This window comes from Rhinoderma darwinii, chromosome 4 (genome assembly GCF_050947455.1).
Source record: "Rhinoderma darwinii isolate aRhiDar2 chromosome 4, aRhiDar2.hap1, whole genome shotgun sequence".
Classification (NCBI taxonomy): Eukaryota; Metazoa; Chordata; class Amphibia; order Anura; family Rhinodermatidae; genus Rhinoderma; species Rhinoderma darwinii.
Window position 1 is genome coordinate 371,721,002 of NC_134690.1, and position 21,579 is coordinate 371,742,580.

The window sequence follows — 21,579 nt, forward strand, 5'->3', positions numbered from 1 at the left end:
TCAAAAATGATAGGTTTTTCTCAATAAAAAACACTGCTGTAATCTACATTACAGCGCCGATCACATTATGAAGAAGATAGGTCACTTATAATGTGGGGACAGGGCCTCTTTAAGAAAAATTCCTTCAGGATTTTTGTGGCAGATTTTGAAATGCCAATACTATTTGACACTTTTTTTTTGTTCATTGCCTTGTTTTCAGACTTTTTTTAAGCAAATCTGTAACATGTTTTTTGGTCAAAAACGCGTAAAAAAAACACTCCTAATTTCAATGGAGGTTTAGAGGGGCAAACCGCTCCAAGACAGGGCATAACACTTTTTTTCCGCAAGCAAAAACCACCTTTATCTTTCATTAAAATCAAAAGAGAGCGATTTGGGGCATTTTCAACAGTTGTTTTTTTTAATATGGCCCAACCCTAAATATCAATGATTCAATTTCAAGATACACTTTTCTAAATTCAAGATGTGTACATAACAATTTTGTGATGGCAAGTTGAACAATTTAGAAAAAACTTTCTCCAAACTCATCTACAAACTTTGTTGTAATGGTGAAAAAGTGGCATTGTCTATTGATTCAAGTCTTACATGCTTTTCTTTGGCTGTGGGGAGACAACAACTGCCTTCCTTGTGTGAGGTGCTTTATATTGTCATTCTACTGTAACTAAGCAGGAATCATTTCTCCTTTTTGCAGCAATCTCTGTCAGTAGACGAAATACACGCCAGTGTCAGAGTCATAAAAATAATAGTCAGTGTAAGTACATTTTGATATTTTTTCACACATAAAGCTTTCAAATATGACTCTTCCAATTAAATAAAAATGTAAACCTAATGATAGAATGTGATGAGCTTGACAAGCAAGGGGCATAAACCAGTACTTAATAGCTTAATTTGCTATAATAACAAAGAGAAACGGGATCTTTACAGATGAAAGCTTTTTCTTCATGGGTAAAGTGCAATTGGGAGTTTTCAAAAACCAATGTTGAAAAATATATGAAAATGGATCATCTCCGGGGTCTCATTGTATAAACAAGTTGAGCTGGAGGAAACCGCGCTTGAATAATTACCAATATGGTTATTACCTACTGATTTCATTCTAAAAATCTGTTCACTTCAGGCGTGAATTCAGGAAAAAAGCTTAAGCCAATGGGCGACTATGGACAACTTGGCATCCAGAGGGGTTAACATGTAAGCCTTTTGCATAGTGGTAATACAATGTGCATTGATGCCAAATATAGGTCTTCCAGAGCTATTTATAGACCAGCATTTCATGATGTAGCTGGGGAATCACAGTAAGGTTTATTCATTTTTACAAACTTGGGGACACAGGATGATAAACCTATCAAGGTCGCTAAGCTTTACTCCTGTTTCAAAATCAATAATTAATTATAATCTTTTAATTAAAACATAATTATCATCTTTTTTTTAGACCCAGAATAAACAGCACATCATAAGGACATTATCTGCCACCGAGTTTTTAATAATTGGATTTGCTCTCAGTGAAAATAAATGGACATATATATCAAAGCCTACATGACAACAAAAGCATATTAACCATATGGGATCTTGAACAGCCACTTCATAATGTATGACTTAAAACTTAATTTGGCATCAAATTGGTTAAAGGTTTGTCAAGCAAAGATGGCAGATCATGATTAATGGCTGGATCATCCATGGTTCTCCAGCACTGAGGCCCCAGGACTGATGTGACAAACATCCCGTTCATCTTCAGCCAATCAGCAGATGTAAGCACATAGGGCCTGTCAGGTTGACATATCATTTCTGCGACAGTGTCAGCGAGTATTAATGTTCAATTATGTGTCCTAGAAATAACCCTCGCCTTTACTCATTGTGTAACTGCGCGCGTGGCACAACGGTAATCCAAACGACAAGGGCAGAAATGCCCGCAATAACCAAGTAGCTGTGAGCTGACTTTCCAACATTGGGATGACATTGCCTTGCGGTCCTAAATAAGGGACTTTTATTTGTCTATACTTTTTTAGAAATAGACATGTTTGGGTCGCCCTGGAGACTTCCTCGGACACCCTCCAATATCCCCCTTCTGTGTTTGTATGTCAATAATTGTTATGTGCTGATCTCCCGATTGCGCTTTGTTTTCTATAGCAGAATGTGATTAAAATGTATCGCCATTGGGGTAAGGAAAAAAATTCATAGTATGTTCATTTACATGCTGCCATGTATATGATTGCTCCCAAGCTTTGAACTATACTAGCCTTCAGTTTAATATGCTTGTTATATTATTAGCGCTAGCTCAACTGTAGCCATCATGGTCAAGTCAAGTATAAAGAAACCCAAAAAGTTAAAATAATTGGTCTGACTATATTGTACCTGCATTGGAGCTCTGGTATTGATTATCGAAAGTCGTAAATACAAAATAAAATATGGCGGACAGATCATACACAGGTCTTGTAGTTAAAGTTTCCCTCTATTTCAAATTGTAACTAATCACAAGTAGCAGATTCAAATATTGAAATAAATGTGCAAATACACTATTGATACCACTGCCTCTCGAGCTAGAAGGTTGGACATACAAATATAAGAATCACAATCTGCTTGGAGATAACAGGATGAAATACCATCTTTGTTTGTTTAGTTAACCTTCTATTCACATTAGTCCCTTGGGTTGACATAACCGAAAAGCCATTAATTTAGTTTCTTGTCTCCTACTGTTTATTTAGAGGTGAAACTAAACATCATCAATCTACTTCTTGGTTAAACAAATACACAAGTGTGAAGTCCAGTAAGATATACGTCCACATGTGTAGGAAAGTATCACTTATGCTTGCTGGTATTATGTTACCAGTATAGTTAACATTGCATCGAGCAAATTGGAATTAAATTATAACAACATTTAAGTCTCCTAAAAACACATAGTCAACTCTAAAAGTCTAACAATCGAAAGCATAAATTAATTTAAAAAAGGAATGATCAAAACCTTTTGCTTTTTACTCTAAAAACATTATAAGTACAACTTCAAAAATAAATTTCACTAGACAGTTAAAGTATATTAAATTTGAGGTCCTTGAGTGGCCATCTCCATCTTGCTTTAAAAATATGTTTTTTCTATTGAAATGTTTTTAAATTTATACATTTCATTTATCTAGAATTACATCCTCCTTCCCTATAGCAATCCCATCTCCCCACCTTGACTTTAATATGCAGAATGTTAAGATCTGGAAATAATAGACAAAGAAAGAATTAAATGGAAAGGCGGGCTACATGTAAAAGCTTCATTCTCTGAACATTACATAACAACTCTCTAGTTATTCCCTTTGAAGCAACCACTTCTTTTTCTCACATTTTTACATATGAAGCAGTGCTTTCCCATCGGTAATGGCTACTAAGTGTGACTCAATAAGACTGAAATTCTAAGAGATTTCTGTTTGGTGCAACTTTTTGCAATTCTTGACCATCACAGTAAAAGTTTTACTCCAAAAAAAGTTTTACTCCAAAGAAACAACAATGCACGCAATTTCCAGTGATGGGTTGAGTCACTAAGTCATGTGACATTATGGAAATCTAAAGTTAGTAATGCACATTAAATTAATATCAGGAATGTTTGCACCAATGACCCAACCGTCAACATGCCAGACTGAACTACCACATCATATGTTAAAAAACAAAAAGAAATGGCCAAATGTGGTGAACAATCATCTGTAATTGGCTAATTACACCATACACACAAAGTGTCATCTGATGACTGTCAAAAAGATCCAATATGACCAATCAGTGTTTTGGCAGCTGTTGCAGACGATTGCAAACATTTAAAACTGGTAATTTACCTAAATGGTTTCATCTGATGTGTATGGCCAGCTTAAAACTCCGTGACCGGACATGATATGGCACAAATCTCCAAGTAGTTGTGCCAATGTTCATCAAGATCTAAAAGATATCAAATGTAGCTTGAGAGTGTTCTCAATGTAAAATTTTTTATAAGGCTGAAGAATCCATAAGTCCACCTAGTTCAGGCTATTATCCTCTAATGTTAATCCAGAGGAAGGCAAAAACTCTCATTAAGCAAAAGCTGAGTTTTTTCTTATTCTGGCACTTATAATCAACAACCTATTTCTAGAAATCTAGTAATTATATCTTATAATATTATTACACTCAAAAAAGGCATCCAGGCCCTTTTTGAACTCTTTTAGTAAATTTGCAATGACAAATTTCTGTGGAAGAGAGTTCCATAGTCTCACTGCTCTTACAGTAAAGAATCCCCGTTTATGTTTGTGTAGAAACCTTTCCTCTAGACGTTGTTACAGTCCTGGGTATAAACAGATCATGAAGAGGATCTCTGTATTGCCCTTTTATATATATATATATATATATATATATATATATATATATATATACACATAGTTATTAGGTCACCTCCTCAGTTGAATTTCTTCTAAACTAAATAACCCTAATCCGTATCATCTTTATGGGTACTGTAGTCCACCCATTCAATCTATTTCTTTAGTTGCCCGCGATTGAACTCGTTCAAGCTCTACTATGTCTTTCTTGCACACTGGTGCCCAAAACTGTACACAATATGCCATGTGCATTATGAATCCGGATTTATAAAGTGGTAGAGCTATAATCTCATCATGTACATCTTTCCCCCTTTTGATGCAACCGATAATATTATTTGCCTTTGCAGCAGCTGCCTGACACTGGTTGCTACAATTAGGATTACTGTCAACTAAAATTCCTAAGTCCTTTTTCATGTAAACTTCTCTTAAATGAAGTTTACTACCTAGACTTAAATTTTAAAAACAAAATGACAACATTTTATCATAAAAAGTCAACTAAGTCAAAATGTGGAATAATGCTTAATCTAATTCCTTTTTTTTTTTTTCTTTTTCCTTTTTTTTAAGTGAGGAGTTTGACTTACTAAATTTGACCCTGGATGTCACTGGAGTTCAACATGCCTGTTTTAGAGACATAGAACATTTCATGAATACTTCCTGTGCATGTCATTACATTCCAGGACTTTTTTCCCCAGCAACATGACTTCCCAACTTAAATGTCTTAGCATGATTCCCAGGAGCCTGTCATTCTTGTAATTGATGATGTTTTCAAGGCAAGGTGGAGGTTTGGGGGACATTAGGTCTCAATAAAGACTAAGTGAGTGATCTCACTGGGCTCTGCCTTTTATCTGTGTGTTTCCCAGCATAATAGCTTTCTGTAGAGTAGAAATGAAAGTGAAATAAACCTGGTTATGGTCAATGCTAATCAATACAATTATTTACCAACTACTGAATTTGTATGGGAACTTGCCCTGATGATCATCACTCTCTGTAAATACACAGAATTTTTTTAACTCACTTTTCTAAAATATTCCTCCTTCTGATGAATTTCTAGTTTAGAACTTTTTTTTTTCACGTACTTATGTGATGGCGAGTGATGTGTTCATATTTATATTGTAATTCTGAGTGCAGTTGCTCCATTGCTTATCAATTCAAACTAGAAGCAAAAAGAAAAAATAGGCATCCTGCCAAGATAGCGACAGCACAGCATGTCTTACCCAGGTTGCCATGGGTGACTAGTGAGCTGGCATCCTGGGGATCTAGCACAGAGCAGCCACTGACTAATGACTTCTGGATTCCAAATGACCTTTGATCCTTAATGTCCCAGACAAAACAGATGACCTAGTTAAAAAGGCACCATGGTCCTGCAAGATTAGAGTTAACATAACAAATAAAAAGTAGCAGGACCTATATAGAATGCTTACTGTTTAATGTCTTTCAGAAGGAAAAACATAATGGTTACCATGATCCAACAGATCGTCATCATCATAAAAGCAAAAAGTTGGCGACTCACATTAAAGTTTTTGAAATAATCAAAGTTTTATTCTGTATTAGAATATGAATCATAAATCTCAAGTTGGACTGAAATAATAATAAATAATAATAATAATAATAATACTACTATAAAAAAAAAGAAAAAGCTTTTAGACCTTTTTAAAGACACATCCAAAACTAACTGATTCTTGAAACAGAACTGGGCGTTGAATCCTGTAAACTTTGAATGAAATCAAAAGAAAGCCACAACTGGTGGTGATGGCTACCATACTACAAAATTACAATTTTTCATAAATTTCTATCTTTCCCTATAAAGACATAATTTATCTGAACAGTTTCTGCTACCCAAAAATACTTAAACACTTCATAACTTTGCTTTAAAGCCTTCATGAGTTGTGATGGCACCAAAAATGACATAGACACATATAAAACAAATGATTGAGAAGCTACACCACACTACAAGTAATTATGCCAAGATACAACTTAGTTGCAAAGTAACCAGTGAGGTACTTTATGTTACTGAAAAGCCCAGCTGTCCTGTTTGGCAACAACACAGTGGGCAAAGGACCCAACTATTCAGACATTGTATGCCATTTCTGGTATTATGTGTCCCGATCCATTTTGAAAACAAAAACTATGGACAGTAGCCCCCTGCTGCAGAAAAGAGGTTGGCACAGTGGATTTCTCTTGGGTAGGTTGTCCAAATGTTATTGAAAACCTTCATTGTTGAATATTGTCACTATAGTGATGAAGTTAGACATGGCCAAGGGACAATGTTCTGTCATCACTCAAGTCAATACAGTACTACCAGGTCCTGACAGACCTTAGCAGTATATTCTCTAGCACCCTGAACACTTGGCGATCCGGTTGTGCTAAATCATATTTAGTTCTGCTGTATCATTTTACAGACATTGCCAGAATTATTTTTCTATGTTCGTGACAAAATCTCCCTTAGATCACATGGGAACAGCTTTAGAAAATAATGAAATTCCATCAGGAATAAAAAAATTGCAGCATTACTATAAAAGCATGTGATCGGCCCATTTGTCTATTATTTTTCAGGCTCGAGTATAATCTGAATTTAGCTCACATGACAGAGAGAGTGTTGGAAAGAAGGAGAATGAGAAGCATTATTACTGAATATTGGATGGAGCTCCATGGGAGAGCTATTTACACTGGCATTACTCTGTAGTTTCTAAACTGCTTGTTCATGTCATGGTAACTAACCAGGGCTCAACTCCAGTGTTTTATATGTTTATGCTCATATATTACATTGTAAAGGGATCTATAGCTATTAATTGATCACAATTGAAACAACTGCACATTTTACTTTACTGTATTGCCAAAAATATTGGATTAAAAAAAAATATATAACAATGCTAATTCCTGGGCACAACGACCTGTCATGACCTATAACCAAACAAAAGCATTATTGCTGCCCCAGCTGCAGTAGGTGACGCAGGGACGACTGGCCTGTTGATAAGATATTGTCTTAGCTCTGCATGGCAACCAAACTGTATATATTCTATGACACATTAGAAAAATATGAGCAACAACACTGCATGATGGCTTCTGTTATACCATAAATCTAATGCTTAAAATGTATCAAATATCCCTAGATCAGGTGAATACACAAAATCTCCAAACTCAATATACCCCGACATAGACATTAACTCCCACTAGCTATGCTTAACTAAAGGCTTTAAGGGTTGTCTGCTTTAGATAATCCCTTTTTATTAGAGGGGGCCCCTGAAAATAGGCTGATCACAAGGTATCCGGCTTTCCGCACGTCCAGGTATCAGCTGTAATCTGCGGGGGGGAACCTAGCAGCATGTGTTTTTTATTCTGCTGCAGTGCCACCACAGGAGAAATAAAGCATTACATGTTGCCCATTGAAATCAATTTGTTGTCTGTGTAAGCTGAGTCCTCCAGAGACATAGAGATACTCAAACTCATTGACGGTTTTCTAAACAAAACAACCCCTTTAAAGATACACAGAGTGAGGCAAATATACATTTATAATGCAGAGTCCGATGCTCAGGCAGGAAAATGTTCACGTTAGTTGGGTTCAATTTTGTATTATGAATTCTGAAAATCAACTTTTAATATAAAGTAGACTTTCTTGGCCAATTCCACAAAGTTTTAGTCATCATTAAGAGTCCCCAAGTTGCCAGATCCTATATAGCTAGGCATTGTACAGCTAGAGATGTAGCGTGTAATGTGTAGGGCTGAAGCATCATTAATTTGCTCCACGCCACATCCAATCTATTAAGGTGTCTGCATAATGGAAGATGAGGAGACCTCAATTTTTTGCACCTTGGAATCCCAAGTGAGCCAACCATGGCTGGAGGAGATGACTAAAACTCCACCTAGAGCTGTATTTTCAGTTTACGTGAAGGTGCTGACATCTGGCAGTACTGCAGAGATAACAAATCTATAATGTATGTTCAATGGACTTATTCGTATTTATCTTTATCATGTACAACAAATTTTACCGCTTTCACGCATATGATCAGTAGGACTTAAATACTAAATATTCCTAAAGTGTAAAAAAAAATTGTTTTGCTATTAAATCTCTATTTTTATCTTTTTAGACACAAATTATACAATATTAAAATATCCCCACCTACACATGGAGCACCTTCTGTTCAGATGCTTTACTTCTGCGTAGACAAAATTTAATTTTAGAATTACATGCAGTCTTTGTGTTGCACATTCTTCAAAAAGTTTACCCTATGGAATAATAACCAGTCCTCAACCTTGTGATCTCGCTATAAATGGCAGCCGCCATGTTGAATTTTAAGCCAACGATCATGTAAATACAATTATCGGTTCCCATTGAATATAATAAATAATGAGACACTTTATGTCTCAATGATATCACTAATTTACGGACTACAATATCATGAACACCGGCTCAAACAAAAAGTCCCACCAGCATAATAACCAAAAACATTCTCGACACTGAATGGAGCTTTAATCCGGCTTGGAGATCATAATTTTTTGCCGTGAATACAATGTTGCAGAATGTTTCTTGGTCTGCACAGTGAGGCCGTTTTCTTGCATTAATACTTAAATGGTTCATATGCACCACATCTGTCATTCTGTCCTGGAGTCTATGAGGCACAACCAAGACTGTGCAAGCCTATTGATTTCCCTAGCATTTACTTTAATTTACTTAACCATTGACAAATACATGAGCACATAAAGAGTAACCGTCCATTACCACCTTGTAGACTGACATTGTTTTTCTTACGATTCCTGTTAATATTTCCCAAGAAATACAATGTGTTTATGAAATATAAAAGGCCTCACACCTGTTTCTGTGTGCTAAGTACTGCACTGAGGTATTCTATAATGTACTTAAAGACTGCATCAATATGAAGGCCCTATTACATCTGTGTGCGGAGGGTGGTAAATTAAACCCTAATTACATTAACAGGGAGGCTGGCTTCCCTGCTTAAATTTTACATGAGCGCTCAATATAAATCCAAAGGCACTGCTGTGGTTTCTTTATGAGCTTGTGATTATAGCAACTTCCTATGTGGTCACTAAATATTCTGTTTACAAATAAACGAAGAAGCTTAGCGCCAACTTGCCTGGGTAATAATCCCGTATTTTATCTCTTCATTTTTTTTTATAACAAACCCTCCTTACCACACAAGCACGGCAACAATCAGGAGGCCCGGTTTCAACTAATTACTCTATCACATAATTTCACAAATTGCCTTTTCACAGGGGAGCCAAGTGCAAAACAGGCTCACAGTGGGATTTCAGACAGCAGCTTTCATTTACTACTCATTTCTTGTTAAATTAAACAAGAAAGAAGTGGGGAAAAAAAAGACCGCTTGCAAATGAGGCGGGCAATTGTAGATCATAATCATAGCGTTCAGACAAAGGACTCTGTGACACTGTGTGTGTTTTAAAGGTTGTCTGAAATATTCTAACTCTTATGAGCTTTTGTACGGAAGGTGAGAAAAACACGCGTTTTCACAGAAAGAAGAAGAAACGTGAAAGCTGTTGAAACTTGAAGCTAAAATAACTGTTAAAGTGCTTAAGTGGATCCTTTGTAAAATAAAAAAAAAAGGAAAAAGAATCAAAATAGTTTGACTGCTTTAACGCTAACAAGCTGATGAACATTTTAACGGACTTGAGGAACTTCAATACATCAGGTCTTAGTGTTATGCAAGTGTAAGGCCTCATTCAGACGGGGGCATGGAACAAATTTTGAACTGTTCGGAGCCCCGATGGTCCTACAGAAATGAACTTTTAGCACCATAACCATTTTCAACTGTACGTATTACGGATGTAGCACCCGGACCTCCTACGGTTCTTTTCACCCAACAATACAGCACAATACCATTTTTTAATAATCTGACATTTCAGATTTTCACATTGGGTTTCAACTGTTTTTTTTTTTACGGAAAAAATAGATAGTGAAATAGATACCGAAAAAAGGAAGGAGAAAGATTTTTTTTTATCCTTATTCCACCAACTCTGGGATTAAAATACTTTATTGAGGTTATTTATGAGTGGAAATATTTAAAAAAATTGTAATATACGATAGCACGGTTGGACTGACCATTAGGGCAGTGTCTGAGGCTCCATGGCCAAGGGGGACCAACAGCCCTTTGGTCATCTAGAGCTCTCCTTAAACTTTAAGTGCAGGAACTCCCCAAAAAAAAAAAGTTATGCAAATGATAACTGCTCTTCAAATGCATGTTATTAACCATAATCAAGGGTATCCTGGCTCTAGAGATTGGTAAGGGGCCTATGACCTTTAGTACCTAGGGGTCCATATCACTCTTAATCCGCTCCTGTATGTAAGTAATTATGGAGTACGAACAAACAGATTTCAGATGTATTTAAGCTCTGTTCACATCTGTTTTGGGGTCCCGTTCTGACGTTCCGTAGTCGACTACGCTATTGCTTCCGGCAAAACGACGGGTTCGGTGCACAACAGACACAAACGGAAACCACGGGCACCGGCTCAGTCACCATTGAAATCAATGGTGATGGAAACAGAAACCCCTGGTTTCCGTCGGTGTCAGTTTGTGTCTGCTCAGGGTCCTGTTCTGACGGAAACCTCCGACGGAACGTCAGAACGGGACCCCAACGCAGATGTGAACAGAGCCTTACTCCATTTTTGTTACTTACAACAGCTAATGTGTACATGTTTCTGATTACTTGTTACATTTTTTACCCTTTTTTGTGACATGAATACATATAGTAGCAGATAAATCCAATGGGTAATGTAATGGCATAATTTACAATGGTTAAGAATTTTTTGTTATCAATTATGTAATTTTAACATTCTATACCTAATAAACGCTTAAACATGTTAAAGATCGACAAATGCAGAACATAATAGAACGCATGGAGTAAATCATCAACAAGATAAGTCTATGGACATTTTACAAAAATTCCTGCAACAGTTTTGAGTTTACATGAAAGCCTCAGTTACTATGGAAAGACGGAGCAGAATGCATCTGTACTGGCAACTCCTTATCCTGAAATAATAATCTGCACAACATTTTCAAAGGGTTGCCTTGTGGACTTGGAAAAGGATACTGAAAATAATAAAACATAATGTGGCATGACATGAAAGTGGCCAGATTTACATTTCTCATGGTTTTATCATACTAAGTTGAAAATCAGGTAGTGTCAATTAAGTGCGCTGCATAATGTATAGTTATCTGAAACTCTCCCCTGATCGACTAAGTAATAGTGACAAATGGACAGAGAATTTCATGGCAGTTAGTGCTTCGAAGACCTGAGTTTAACCTCTCAGGGCATTAACTAGCAGGAAATTAGCAACCTGAAGGTCATTGTCCTATTACTGTAGAATTTTTCTTTTTTTTTCCTTGGGAGTTGTTAAATCTTTTTGCACTTATTGCACAATTCTGATTTGTCATATTCCATTACCATTTTTTAATTAAGAATTTTGTAAGATAAGGATAAGGATTTTATTCTGGTTTATGGTTGTTGTTAATGAATCATTTTTATCTTTTAAAAATAAATAAAATAATGAAATTAAAAAATAAAATCAGACGGTAAATCCTGAGTTGGCACTATTATGGCGGTGGCAAAGCAATCAATTTTATCAAGAACAGATGACAGTATGCAGCTTTTACATATTATATGACTAATGTTCAATTAGCCATATAATGAGAAAATATTGGATTGAGTTGGTAGAAAAAAAAGGGCAAATTTATCAATGCCACCGCTCATTTGTCATGGATTGATCATGGATCTAAATATGTATCCTTCCTTTTTGAAAGACATGTAAGTGTCCTAATAATAAACTCCCCTTCCCCAAGGGCTTACATACCATAGACTCAGGCCATCTGGCTGCTATAGGGCCCCTGGAGAGATCGGGTACAGCCCTGTTTGGTCTTATCTTTTTTGCAAAAAAAGGTTGAGGAATTGGCACAAGGGTAACGGAAAGGGCATGGAGGGGAAAACAAACACCATGCCCATCTGTCCTGGTTGGCAAAGCCTGGCATCATTATAGGGCAAGGTTAGCTGATAGAAGTGGTGCCCCACTAGAGATTCCCCTGTATTATCCGTAGGTGAAAGAAATGTCCAACATGGCTTTCGTCTCTATTGAAATCGACAAAAAATAGAGCACTCACTTGGGGTCTTCCCCTTCAGTATCCACCAGTTATGAGGAATCCCAACACAAGTACCCACAATATGAAAAAGGTTTTCCAAGTCATACAACCCCTTTTAAACTATACTAAACAAGTTACTTACATTTGCAACCGCTGGAGATATTACAATAAATAATTCACTGGATGGGTAGGTGAAGGGTATTAAAAACTAGAAAGAGGTTAATAAAGAAAGGACTTCATGCCACCTCAATCTAAGAATAAACACGTGTGTGGTTCACGACTTAAAACACTAATTGGTTCATTGAGTACATGAAATACGTCTGAATCAGCAATACCTGTACATTCAATGAACCACTCAGAACCAATTCAGACAATGCACTATGCTTTAGTAGCCTCCAGGGAGAGCAGAGGAAAAAATTATTACACATTGTTGGTTTCCTTTCGGAGGTAGGAAACGAGCGGCATCACTCTCGCTATGAACTTAAGTAAACATTTGCCGTATATATTGATACTAATGCAAATAAGTTTAGAGCTTCTATATTATGTGTTTATTTAGGATGTATTACATTATCTTTAGTACATTTTGCCATGAATCTTTGTGTTTAATAATGGTTCAATTACTATATAAACAGGCCTAAGTTTGTAAATACTAAACCACAGGGATTCTGTTCTAAGCACATGGAGATAACAGATGAATTTCCTGCATATTGCTTGACTTGGTATGCAAGAAGATTTACATGAATTAAGTTATATGCGGTCAAGATATTATTGTCCTTTCAGATATATCTGTGTATACGCTCAATACTGGAATAGCTAAAAAATATATATATATCAGGAATGCGTACAGAGTACCTTGCCACCATTTTCTCTACTATGATGTGGAGTGGCCATATCCTCTATAAACGCTTATTACTCTTTTTTATTTTCTAAGTTGGTCTATGGTGGTAATAGGAGATTGAAAATGTCTCCTGTATCGACTCGCAGGAATTCTGGGAAGAGAAGAACCTAAGAAAATCATAGCAGCCTCTCTATAGCAATCATCCCGATTTATGATTTATTGGAAGTGATTTTAGGGGACTGATATCCCCCAAGTACTAAAAAAAAAAAAGGAACCCCTGCGAATTGTACGCAAACTCTGTCCACTCTGCTATGCTTATGTCATGGGTAAGGAAATGTTCACTTTGACTATGTATGAACTTTAACTTTAAGGAACAAGGAACTAAAAAAAAGAGCCAAAACAACCAGAGGGCAAAGCTTGCCAGTAGTGATATGAAGAATATATTGTCAAATGCCACATGATCTGCAACACAAATAAACGTGCTAAAAAAAATTTGAGACTTTTTTTTCTGTAATTGCTATGTTGCTGATGGACTTACCGTTAGATGTTGGAAGAGCCATGCCCTCATGATGTTTGTGGCTACTTTAGGAAAAATACCACGCTTTTTATGACGTTTTTTATCTTTGTCAGGGTCATCGTCGTCCCCTGTGCTTGGTGAGGCTACACTGTTGTCCAAACCATCTCCTGTACAAATACAATTAATTCATATATTGGTTACTGGGTTATCTTTTTAAAACCTACATCTATACACATCACAAGCTTAGAAATGTAAAAAGCAATGAAATGTTTACTGCATTTTTATGGAACATATCTATTGTACAAAAATATAATTAAAATAAACTTAACAAACCTACGTGTTTTATGGTGGAAATAAATTCATCTGGTTGTAAAACATAATGATTGGCGCACTATTGTATGTCCTATTTACATTTGTTCTCCAAAATCAATCTTTTGTTTCCGGTTATCAGCCATTGCATTCTGGATAGATGCTGACTATTGTGTTTTAATACAATTTCTGGCCAGAAATCTCAAAAAATATTTTCCCCCACGATCACTACTTTATCTCACATAGTTCCAGTTGCAATTTTATAAGCTGCCAATGTTAGAGTGACAATGTCTCTTTTAATCAAGTACAAAGTAAAAAGTCCTGAGCTAGTGATGTGCAATATTCCAAGTCCTAAGAGCGCCAATATCAAGTAGCGGTAACATATTCTGATTTTCTATGAAGTATTTAGCTGACAATAGGATAAGCTCCATTAAGTTTAATAATGTGATGAATGAGAGAAAAAAAAACACCTGAGCGGGATTCTCTGTATATACCCAACAGAGATATACGAATGTGTCCCTGAACCTTATCATATACATAGGCAATGGTGTTTCTGTCAAGTTGTTAAAACCTTTCCTCCACTTCTTAGGCTTTGCTCACATCTGCGTCAGGGGTCCGTTCCGACGTTTCGTCTGAGCTTTCCGTCGGAACGGAGCCGTGACTTACACCGATGGAAACCATGGGTTTTCGTTTCCATCACCATTGATTTCATTGGTGACGGATCCGGTGCCAATGGTTTCCGTTTGACTCCGTTGTGCAAGGGTTCCGTCGTTTTGACAGAATCAATACCGTAGTCTACTACGGTATTGACTCCATCAAAACGACAGAACCCTTGCACAACCTAGACCATTGTCCCCAGATCCGTCACCATTGAAATCAATGGTGATGGAAACGAAAACTTATGGTTTTTGTTTGTGTCAGTCAGTGCTCCGTTTCAACGGAAAGCTTCAACAGAAAGACAGAACGGAGCCCTGACGCAGATGTGAATATAGCCTAGCTCCTTAGGATAGGCCATCAATATTAGATCGGTGGGTCTCCGACTCTCGGCTCTGCCGCCAATCAGCTATTTGAAGGGGCCACAGCGCTTGTACGAGCCTCTTAATTTTTTACATGGTTCTCCTTGTTTAAATTTGCACACGCCGTTACATGTGTAGCGGGGGTGCAAGTTATTGCACAACTGTCCCATTAACTTGAATGGGACAGTGGTGCAATACCTTGCACAGCCGCTACAAATGTAACGGCATGTGCAATTTCGAACCAGGAGGAGAACCATGTAATAATGAAGAGGCTGCCGTGGCCCCTTCTTGCAGCGGAGTCAGACCCCCACCAACCAAATATTGATGAGCTTTCCTAAGGGTAGTTCATCAATTTAAAAAAAACGGATAACCTCTTTAATATCTAGTACTCTTGTACGCTTGCTCCTGTCACACGGAGCTATGAATGGGGATGAGCGGTCGTTACTCCGCTCGCTCTTCTCCATCTATTATTATCATGTCGGCAGCGCGTCTCCATGTTTACATAGGAATATGTCCTGCCGACAACGATAATCTTTTACTTTTTTAAAACGATACGACCGGCAGATGATCGAGCTTTAACTCGTTCATCTGCTGACCGTTCCCCTGTTTACACAGGGCGATTATCAGCAACGAGCATTCTATGAACGCTCGTCTGCACGATAATCGTTCTGTGTAAAACCCCCTTTAGTATAAGAGTAGTATCTTGGTGAAGGCCATAATATTCTAGGCAGATTAACATTAATTATATCTATGTTAATTATACAATATTATAAACAGAGGTGTGTTTAGTGCCTTACTCTCAAGTGTGTAAAAAAAAAAGCACGACAACCTGCAAATGATATGTAAATGAACCCCGGGCTAGTGGGCACATGTTTCTACCAACTGGAGTTCTAGAAATACATGTGAGAAAACCCTAAATCCACAGTCGATTTGTAACGTGTCTGTGGTAACCCTAGTGAAACCATAAACAATGACTTTGATGAGGTGACTGGCTCTTCAAACCTGATCTGTTTGTGCTGGGATTTTCCTATTCTTTCTTTGTAAAACCATGAAAATCTAAAACAGCATCAAAGAGGCAAAGATCCTTCGAAGCAAATCATCTGCATTTAACATTTCAATGAGTCAATCTACTTTATATGCTAAAGAGGAGCCATTTGAAAATAAATATATATTTGTTGATTAAACAGCACAACATTTTTGTATATTTTAGCCGGCTTCCCCTGTGATGGCCCGCCACCATGTTAATTTTAGAATTTGCTACAATATTAGAATAAGAATGCATAATGCCCAGACTTTAAATGTAGCCATAAGATAAGAAAAAGGCAATTGATTATTTATGGAAATATCCAGTACAATCCGAACGCGATGACTTTTTATTAAGCTTTGTGCATCAATAGATAATCAAGGCCTTAAAACAGCCTTAGCTTCCCATTACCTCAGGCAAAAGAATTCCTGAAAGCATGCCTTAAGGGCACCTGAATTATATACTCCATTAGGAGAGGAAAACCTTTCTGCATTCCGTGTATAACACTCACCAGAAGCTTTCCTGTTTATTTCTGCTTTATGAAAGCAGAAGCATTAAGCACAGAATTTTGTAAGTGAAGACTTATGTAAATACAATGAAGAAAACCTTTCAAGCGGCGGCCAGATCCCCTCCTTCCATCTCTGGCAATGACCTATCCCAAATAAAAGGTTTCTGTTACATCATTAGGTCAAGCCAAAAACAGCCCAGGCTTAATGCATAGTTTGTTCTTCCTACTGTTTTTAGGCAAATACAGCTACTTTGCTCCCATCTGGGATGAAAATTACACTGCTGAGCTGTAATCTAAGACAAGATTTTCATTGGAAGCAAATGCGTTGAATCCAGTGTAAATACCGATGCGTGTTCACAAAAGCCTAAAACAATAAACTTTGCTCTTGTCCGACGCAACTTAGAGAAACAGGCAAAAGAAAAAGCAAACAGCGAGGAGGAATATTTTGTCAGGAAATGTTTTGATAATTGGAGATTCTCAGATTGTGGATTCAAGCGTCCCCGTCTGTAGGCCTGTAATGCAAGACACATAGGGACTCGGCACCTCTAGTGTGGAGCATGCTCTGCAGTAATGGAAGGTTGTAAGCGGTTATCCAGAATATAACCTGGAGGTGAAGTGATATAACAACCACATGGTTGCAGCTACCAAGGCGGGAGAGCGAGAGGAAAATTGTCAGAGACTTCATTCCTGAGTTTGACTTCCCCTGCTGCCAAATGAAGGCAAATTATGAAGGCAAGCTGAAAAGGTGGAAATAATCACAAAAATGATGCTAGTCCATAAACAGGCGTAGAGCCTCATTAGTATAACAGTAGGCTCCACTGGGGGATTTCTACTCGATTTGCTGATGCCATGAGGAAGTGCCACAGGGCAATTTTGGCCAGCTGCTAATGGCTTCTGACAGCTTCTTAGCAACTAGTGCTAGCCGCGTTGTGGCGCTTGCTAGTGACAGAAACTGAAAATGTCATATTATCTGCCCATGTGTCATGAAGTCCGTGTGGCAATTAACTAGTAGGCCATTGACTGAGAGGCCAGAGGCTCTTAAAAATGGCCTGTGGCAATTCTGGACAGACTAGGCTCATCTTTTGCATTTGCGCTGCCCATATGCAACCTTACAATGCACAGATCTGCCTGGCATTACCTTTGTGTGAATCCCTGATGAGTTGGGTGTGCTCATATCTCATCTCTGCAGAGAGAGGCTCAGTAGCAGTCACTTTAGGCACAGCATGGCATTATCAGTAAAGTTAAAAGTCATTTGTCTTGATATGAATGTATGAAATAGCACTTTAATTGGCAATACCTGATTTTCTGATTTTGAACGCGGCCTCCAAAAGGTGCTAGATGTTTTTCCGCGCTCACAAATTAGTCTAAAAGGATTTAGGATCACTGAAGCAGACTCATTGCCTGTCATATTGCTTGGAGCACAAGAACTCTGCACAGCAACCAGACACTATTTAAAAAACATCGAGCCCCTAACAAGCAGGAGAAGGGCCGGGGTTCGTCATTTCAGCTCCCAAGCTATCACAGCTATCCTCAGCGTGTCAAGCTGTCAAACCTTTCAGCAGCGCCATTTGCTCTTTCAAATAATGTTTAAGAATTGAATAGGAAAAAAAAAATTATAGGCTGTGATATAGTGCAAAGGGGCCAGCTGACAAACAAAGGAATCCGTACTGCAAGTTCTTGATGGGCAATTTCTGAGGAGACCCCAGTCTATCCCCATGGAGCAATGCAGGTGACCTATAGTTGCTCAGGGAGCTCAAATTTCAAACAGGCTCAAATCAAACGTCCCATAGTTGCCTATTTAAGCACACCCAGGCATTTAGGCCATGCTATCTTGTTCCTTTCAAGAAAGGATAAAGCAGCATTTATAGAATTCAGGCCATTCAATGGGTCAAACTGGCCATGTCAGCAGGGGTCCTTCTCATGCAGGTCAAGACTTCCCTCCCCTCCTCCTACAACCTTCCTTCCCACAGTCCATCAGTACTTAGAGGAGGGAGGCACAAAGTTCTATCTAAAATTTCCAGGTCATGACAATGTTTTCAGCCTTTTTTTCTTATCAGAACTAGGAATCATGTTTCCTAACAAGATTATTCAAGACACAATATGGGAAAAGAGCTGCATAGGGAGCACAAGCACTTGAGTGAAATAGATAGATAGATAGATAGATAGATAGATAGATAGATAGATAGATAGATAGATAGATAGATAGATAGATAGATAGATAGATAGATAGATAGATAGATAGATAGATAGATAGATAGATAGATAGATAGAATTTACATTCTATAATAACACTAAATTCCATAATTCAATATTTTAATCAATGGATAATCCTTATTACACAATAGAATTTGTTTTCCCCTTGGGATCTTATATAAATAATACAATCTGAAACAATATGAAAAAGATGAAACACAGAAGAGGGAGTATTAAGCTGTGAATTTAAGAAGAGAGGGTAAGTAGGACATTTAAGACTTTTAAGCCAAGTCCCAGGCAGCAGCAATCCCTCAGAGAACCATTAACATACTGAGGGCATTTTTATAAGGCATTGTAAAAAGAGCTTAAAACTTGTAAAGAGTAATGTGTTAAAGAGTTAAGTGGTGCACAGTCATTTTCACCATGAAAAAATAAAATAAAACGGGCCACTTTGTTGGGGGGCCCCCTTTGCTTTGGGACATGCACAGCTGCAGAGGCACAATAAAGCACATATGACTACATAAACCGAGGCTTAATTGTCACAGCGAGCATAATGGACTGAAGTAACAGCACATTATTTTATTTCACTGAGAGTGTAGGGGCCATACATTAAACAATGCATAGGTGATTATTTATTTGCCTTGTAATGCTGCCTACTTGATGTAGTCCTATTTCATTATCCTACATTGTTTTGTTGTTTGCTGTACATACAGGACATTTATGATGATTATTATTTTTTATTATTATTATTACTATTATTATTAGTATTATTATTATTATTAGTGAAAGTAATCAAGACAAAGTAAACTAAAATTATTTAAATATAGAATAAAAAAAAGTATCAGATGTCAATACATTTTATTATATTTGGTGACCCTTCCAGATAAACCAGGGAATTGCTTAAATATTTATTTTCCAATATTGTGTTATTTTTATTACAATTGCCCCTGAGCTGTGGGAATGTTATGATAATACATTTTTAAGACTTTGGTGAAATTTATTTAACAGACACTAGGCTGTTTGTTTTTTCTGTCTGTAATTTTGTAGTCCTGTGCCAAGAAGTGACCACAGGCTGCCATAAACAGTAGCCTTTACTCTGCAGCCTTGCATGCTTATTATTGGAACATTCCTTATTCGATCAATACCCCTATATTAGGGAATTATTGATTAAGCAATTCTCTAAAATATTCTGGAATGCACATCCAAATGTAATCCATTTACTAGACACCATATCCAATAACTGACCACAGGCTGCCATAAACAGCAGTCTGCATTTTGTAGCCATGCATGCTTATTACTGGAACATTCCTAGGGGAGCTATATTATCAATACCACTATATATTAAGCAAATCCCTCAAATATTCTGGAATGCTCACCAAAAGGTACCTTGGTTTTTATCGTGCCTATTACTTAACTAAGTAGTGATATTTACAACTATTTTAACTATAACTTCACTAGTATCTAGTGTATTGATATCACAGATGCAGGAGGCTAGAAGAAGACCACAGCTGCCACAGGGCAAGGGTTACATTTTAATTTGGCACTGACTCGGCTGCACTGTATATAAAAGGTTATGAACTTATTTTATGTTTTAGTGCGACTGGTATTTTAACATAAACAATAAAACTCGGCTTAAAAAACATTGCAACGTATTATTTGTTTATCTGGAACCTGGGCAGTGTCCCAGGCTCCCTCATTGTTTGTATAGTTTACTAATGTTTCTAATTTTCTTTAATAATTACCAAAGTGAGTAATTAAATTTGTAAAAGCTGCAATTTAATCAACGTTGAGATAAATATATATGTTTTTAATTTAAAGTCATTAGCAAATGTCATGGAAAAGGTTTGTATTCTATAGATTTTGTGTACAATGCTTTCCATTTGGGGGTTTGAGCTACACAAGACTTTCAAGTGCAGTTATTCCTTTTCTAAAAATATCATCATTATTTTTGCCACATATTATAATTGAAATGTTACAAGTCGCCCCATTGTGGATGCATGTATACCTCCAGAAGAAGCCTATGTACAATCATGAATAATATTCTTGAAAATCTTTAACATGCAAGATAAAAGAGGACTACAGATGACTTATGAAGCTGGAAAGCTGGCCATACACTGTCTAACTTTTAAGACTAATGAGCATCCAAAATAGCTCTTCCCAGAAGGAAAAAAAAAAGCTGTCTCTCTAGTGCCACCTATAGGTCGATAACTCATAGTTACTTTTTCTCAGGGAGTATTACCCTAAATACTCTCTCTACTAGCTGAATTAGTACCTTGAGTAGGACTAATAAGATGATTGGACCCATTGAGCCTTATAGGAAATATTTAATGATTTTGATGATCAGGTTTTCCTGTGTGTTGTAAAATCTTTGCAATTAAAGATGTCTTCTCTTGTTCACTACCAACCCTCTATATGCCTGGTTGTATTTATATAACTATAAGCAGGGGCGTAACTAAAATAGATAGAGCCCTTCAGCAAAGTTAGGAATGCCCCTCCCCTGCACAACTTCTAAGCAGTAAACTGAACTACACTAATGCAAATGATAACATAACTACTGTTACTTGATCCACAATCAATAGGTGGATATTAGTGAAATATAGCAGAAGTTCTGCACGTAGAAGAACACATATAGTAGTGTCATATAGCAGAAATCTACCACCTAATTTTCTCTCACAAAAAGGAATAATGTTCCTGCCCCTGAGTTGCCCCCTTAGTCATTGGGGCTGTAGCAGCTGCTATAGCTTTAGTTGAGGCCACGACTA

At 37.2% G+C, this 21,579-nt stretch overlaps 1 protein-coding gene across 2 annotated transcripts in view; it reads right to left on the reverse strand.

The window, feature by feature from the left end:
* The window catches only part of MEIS1 (Meis homeobox 1), a 114,516-nt gene that overhangs the window by 42,488 nt on the left and 50,449 nt on the right, over positions 1-21,579 (reverse strand). For both annotated transcript variants that reach the window (XM_075863119.1, XM_075863120.1), the window contains exon 8: positions 13,789-13,934. In XM_075863119.1, coding sequence (XP_075719234.1) covers positions 13,789-13,934 — 146 coding nt within the window. The remainder of the gene's footprint in view (positions 1-13,788; positions 13,935-21,579) is intronic.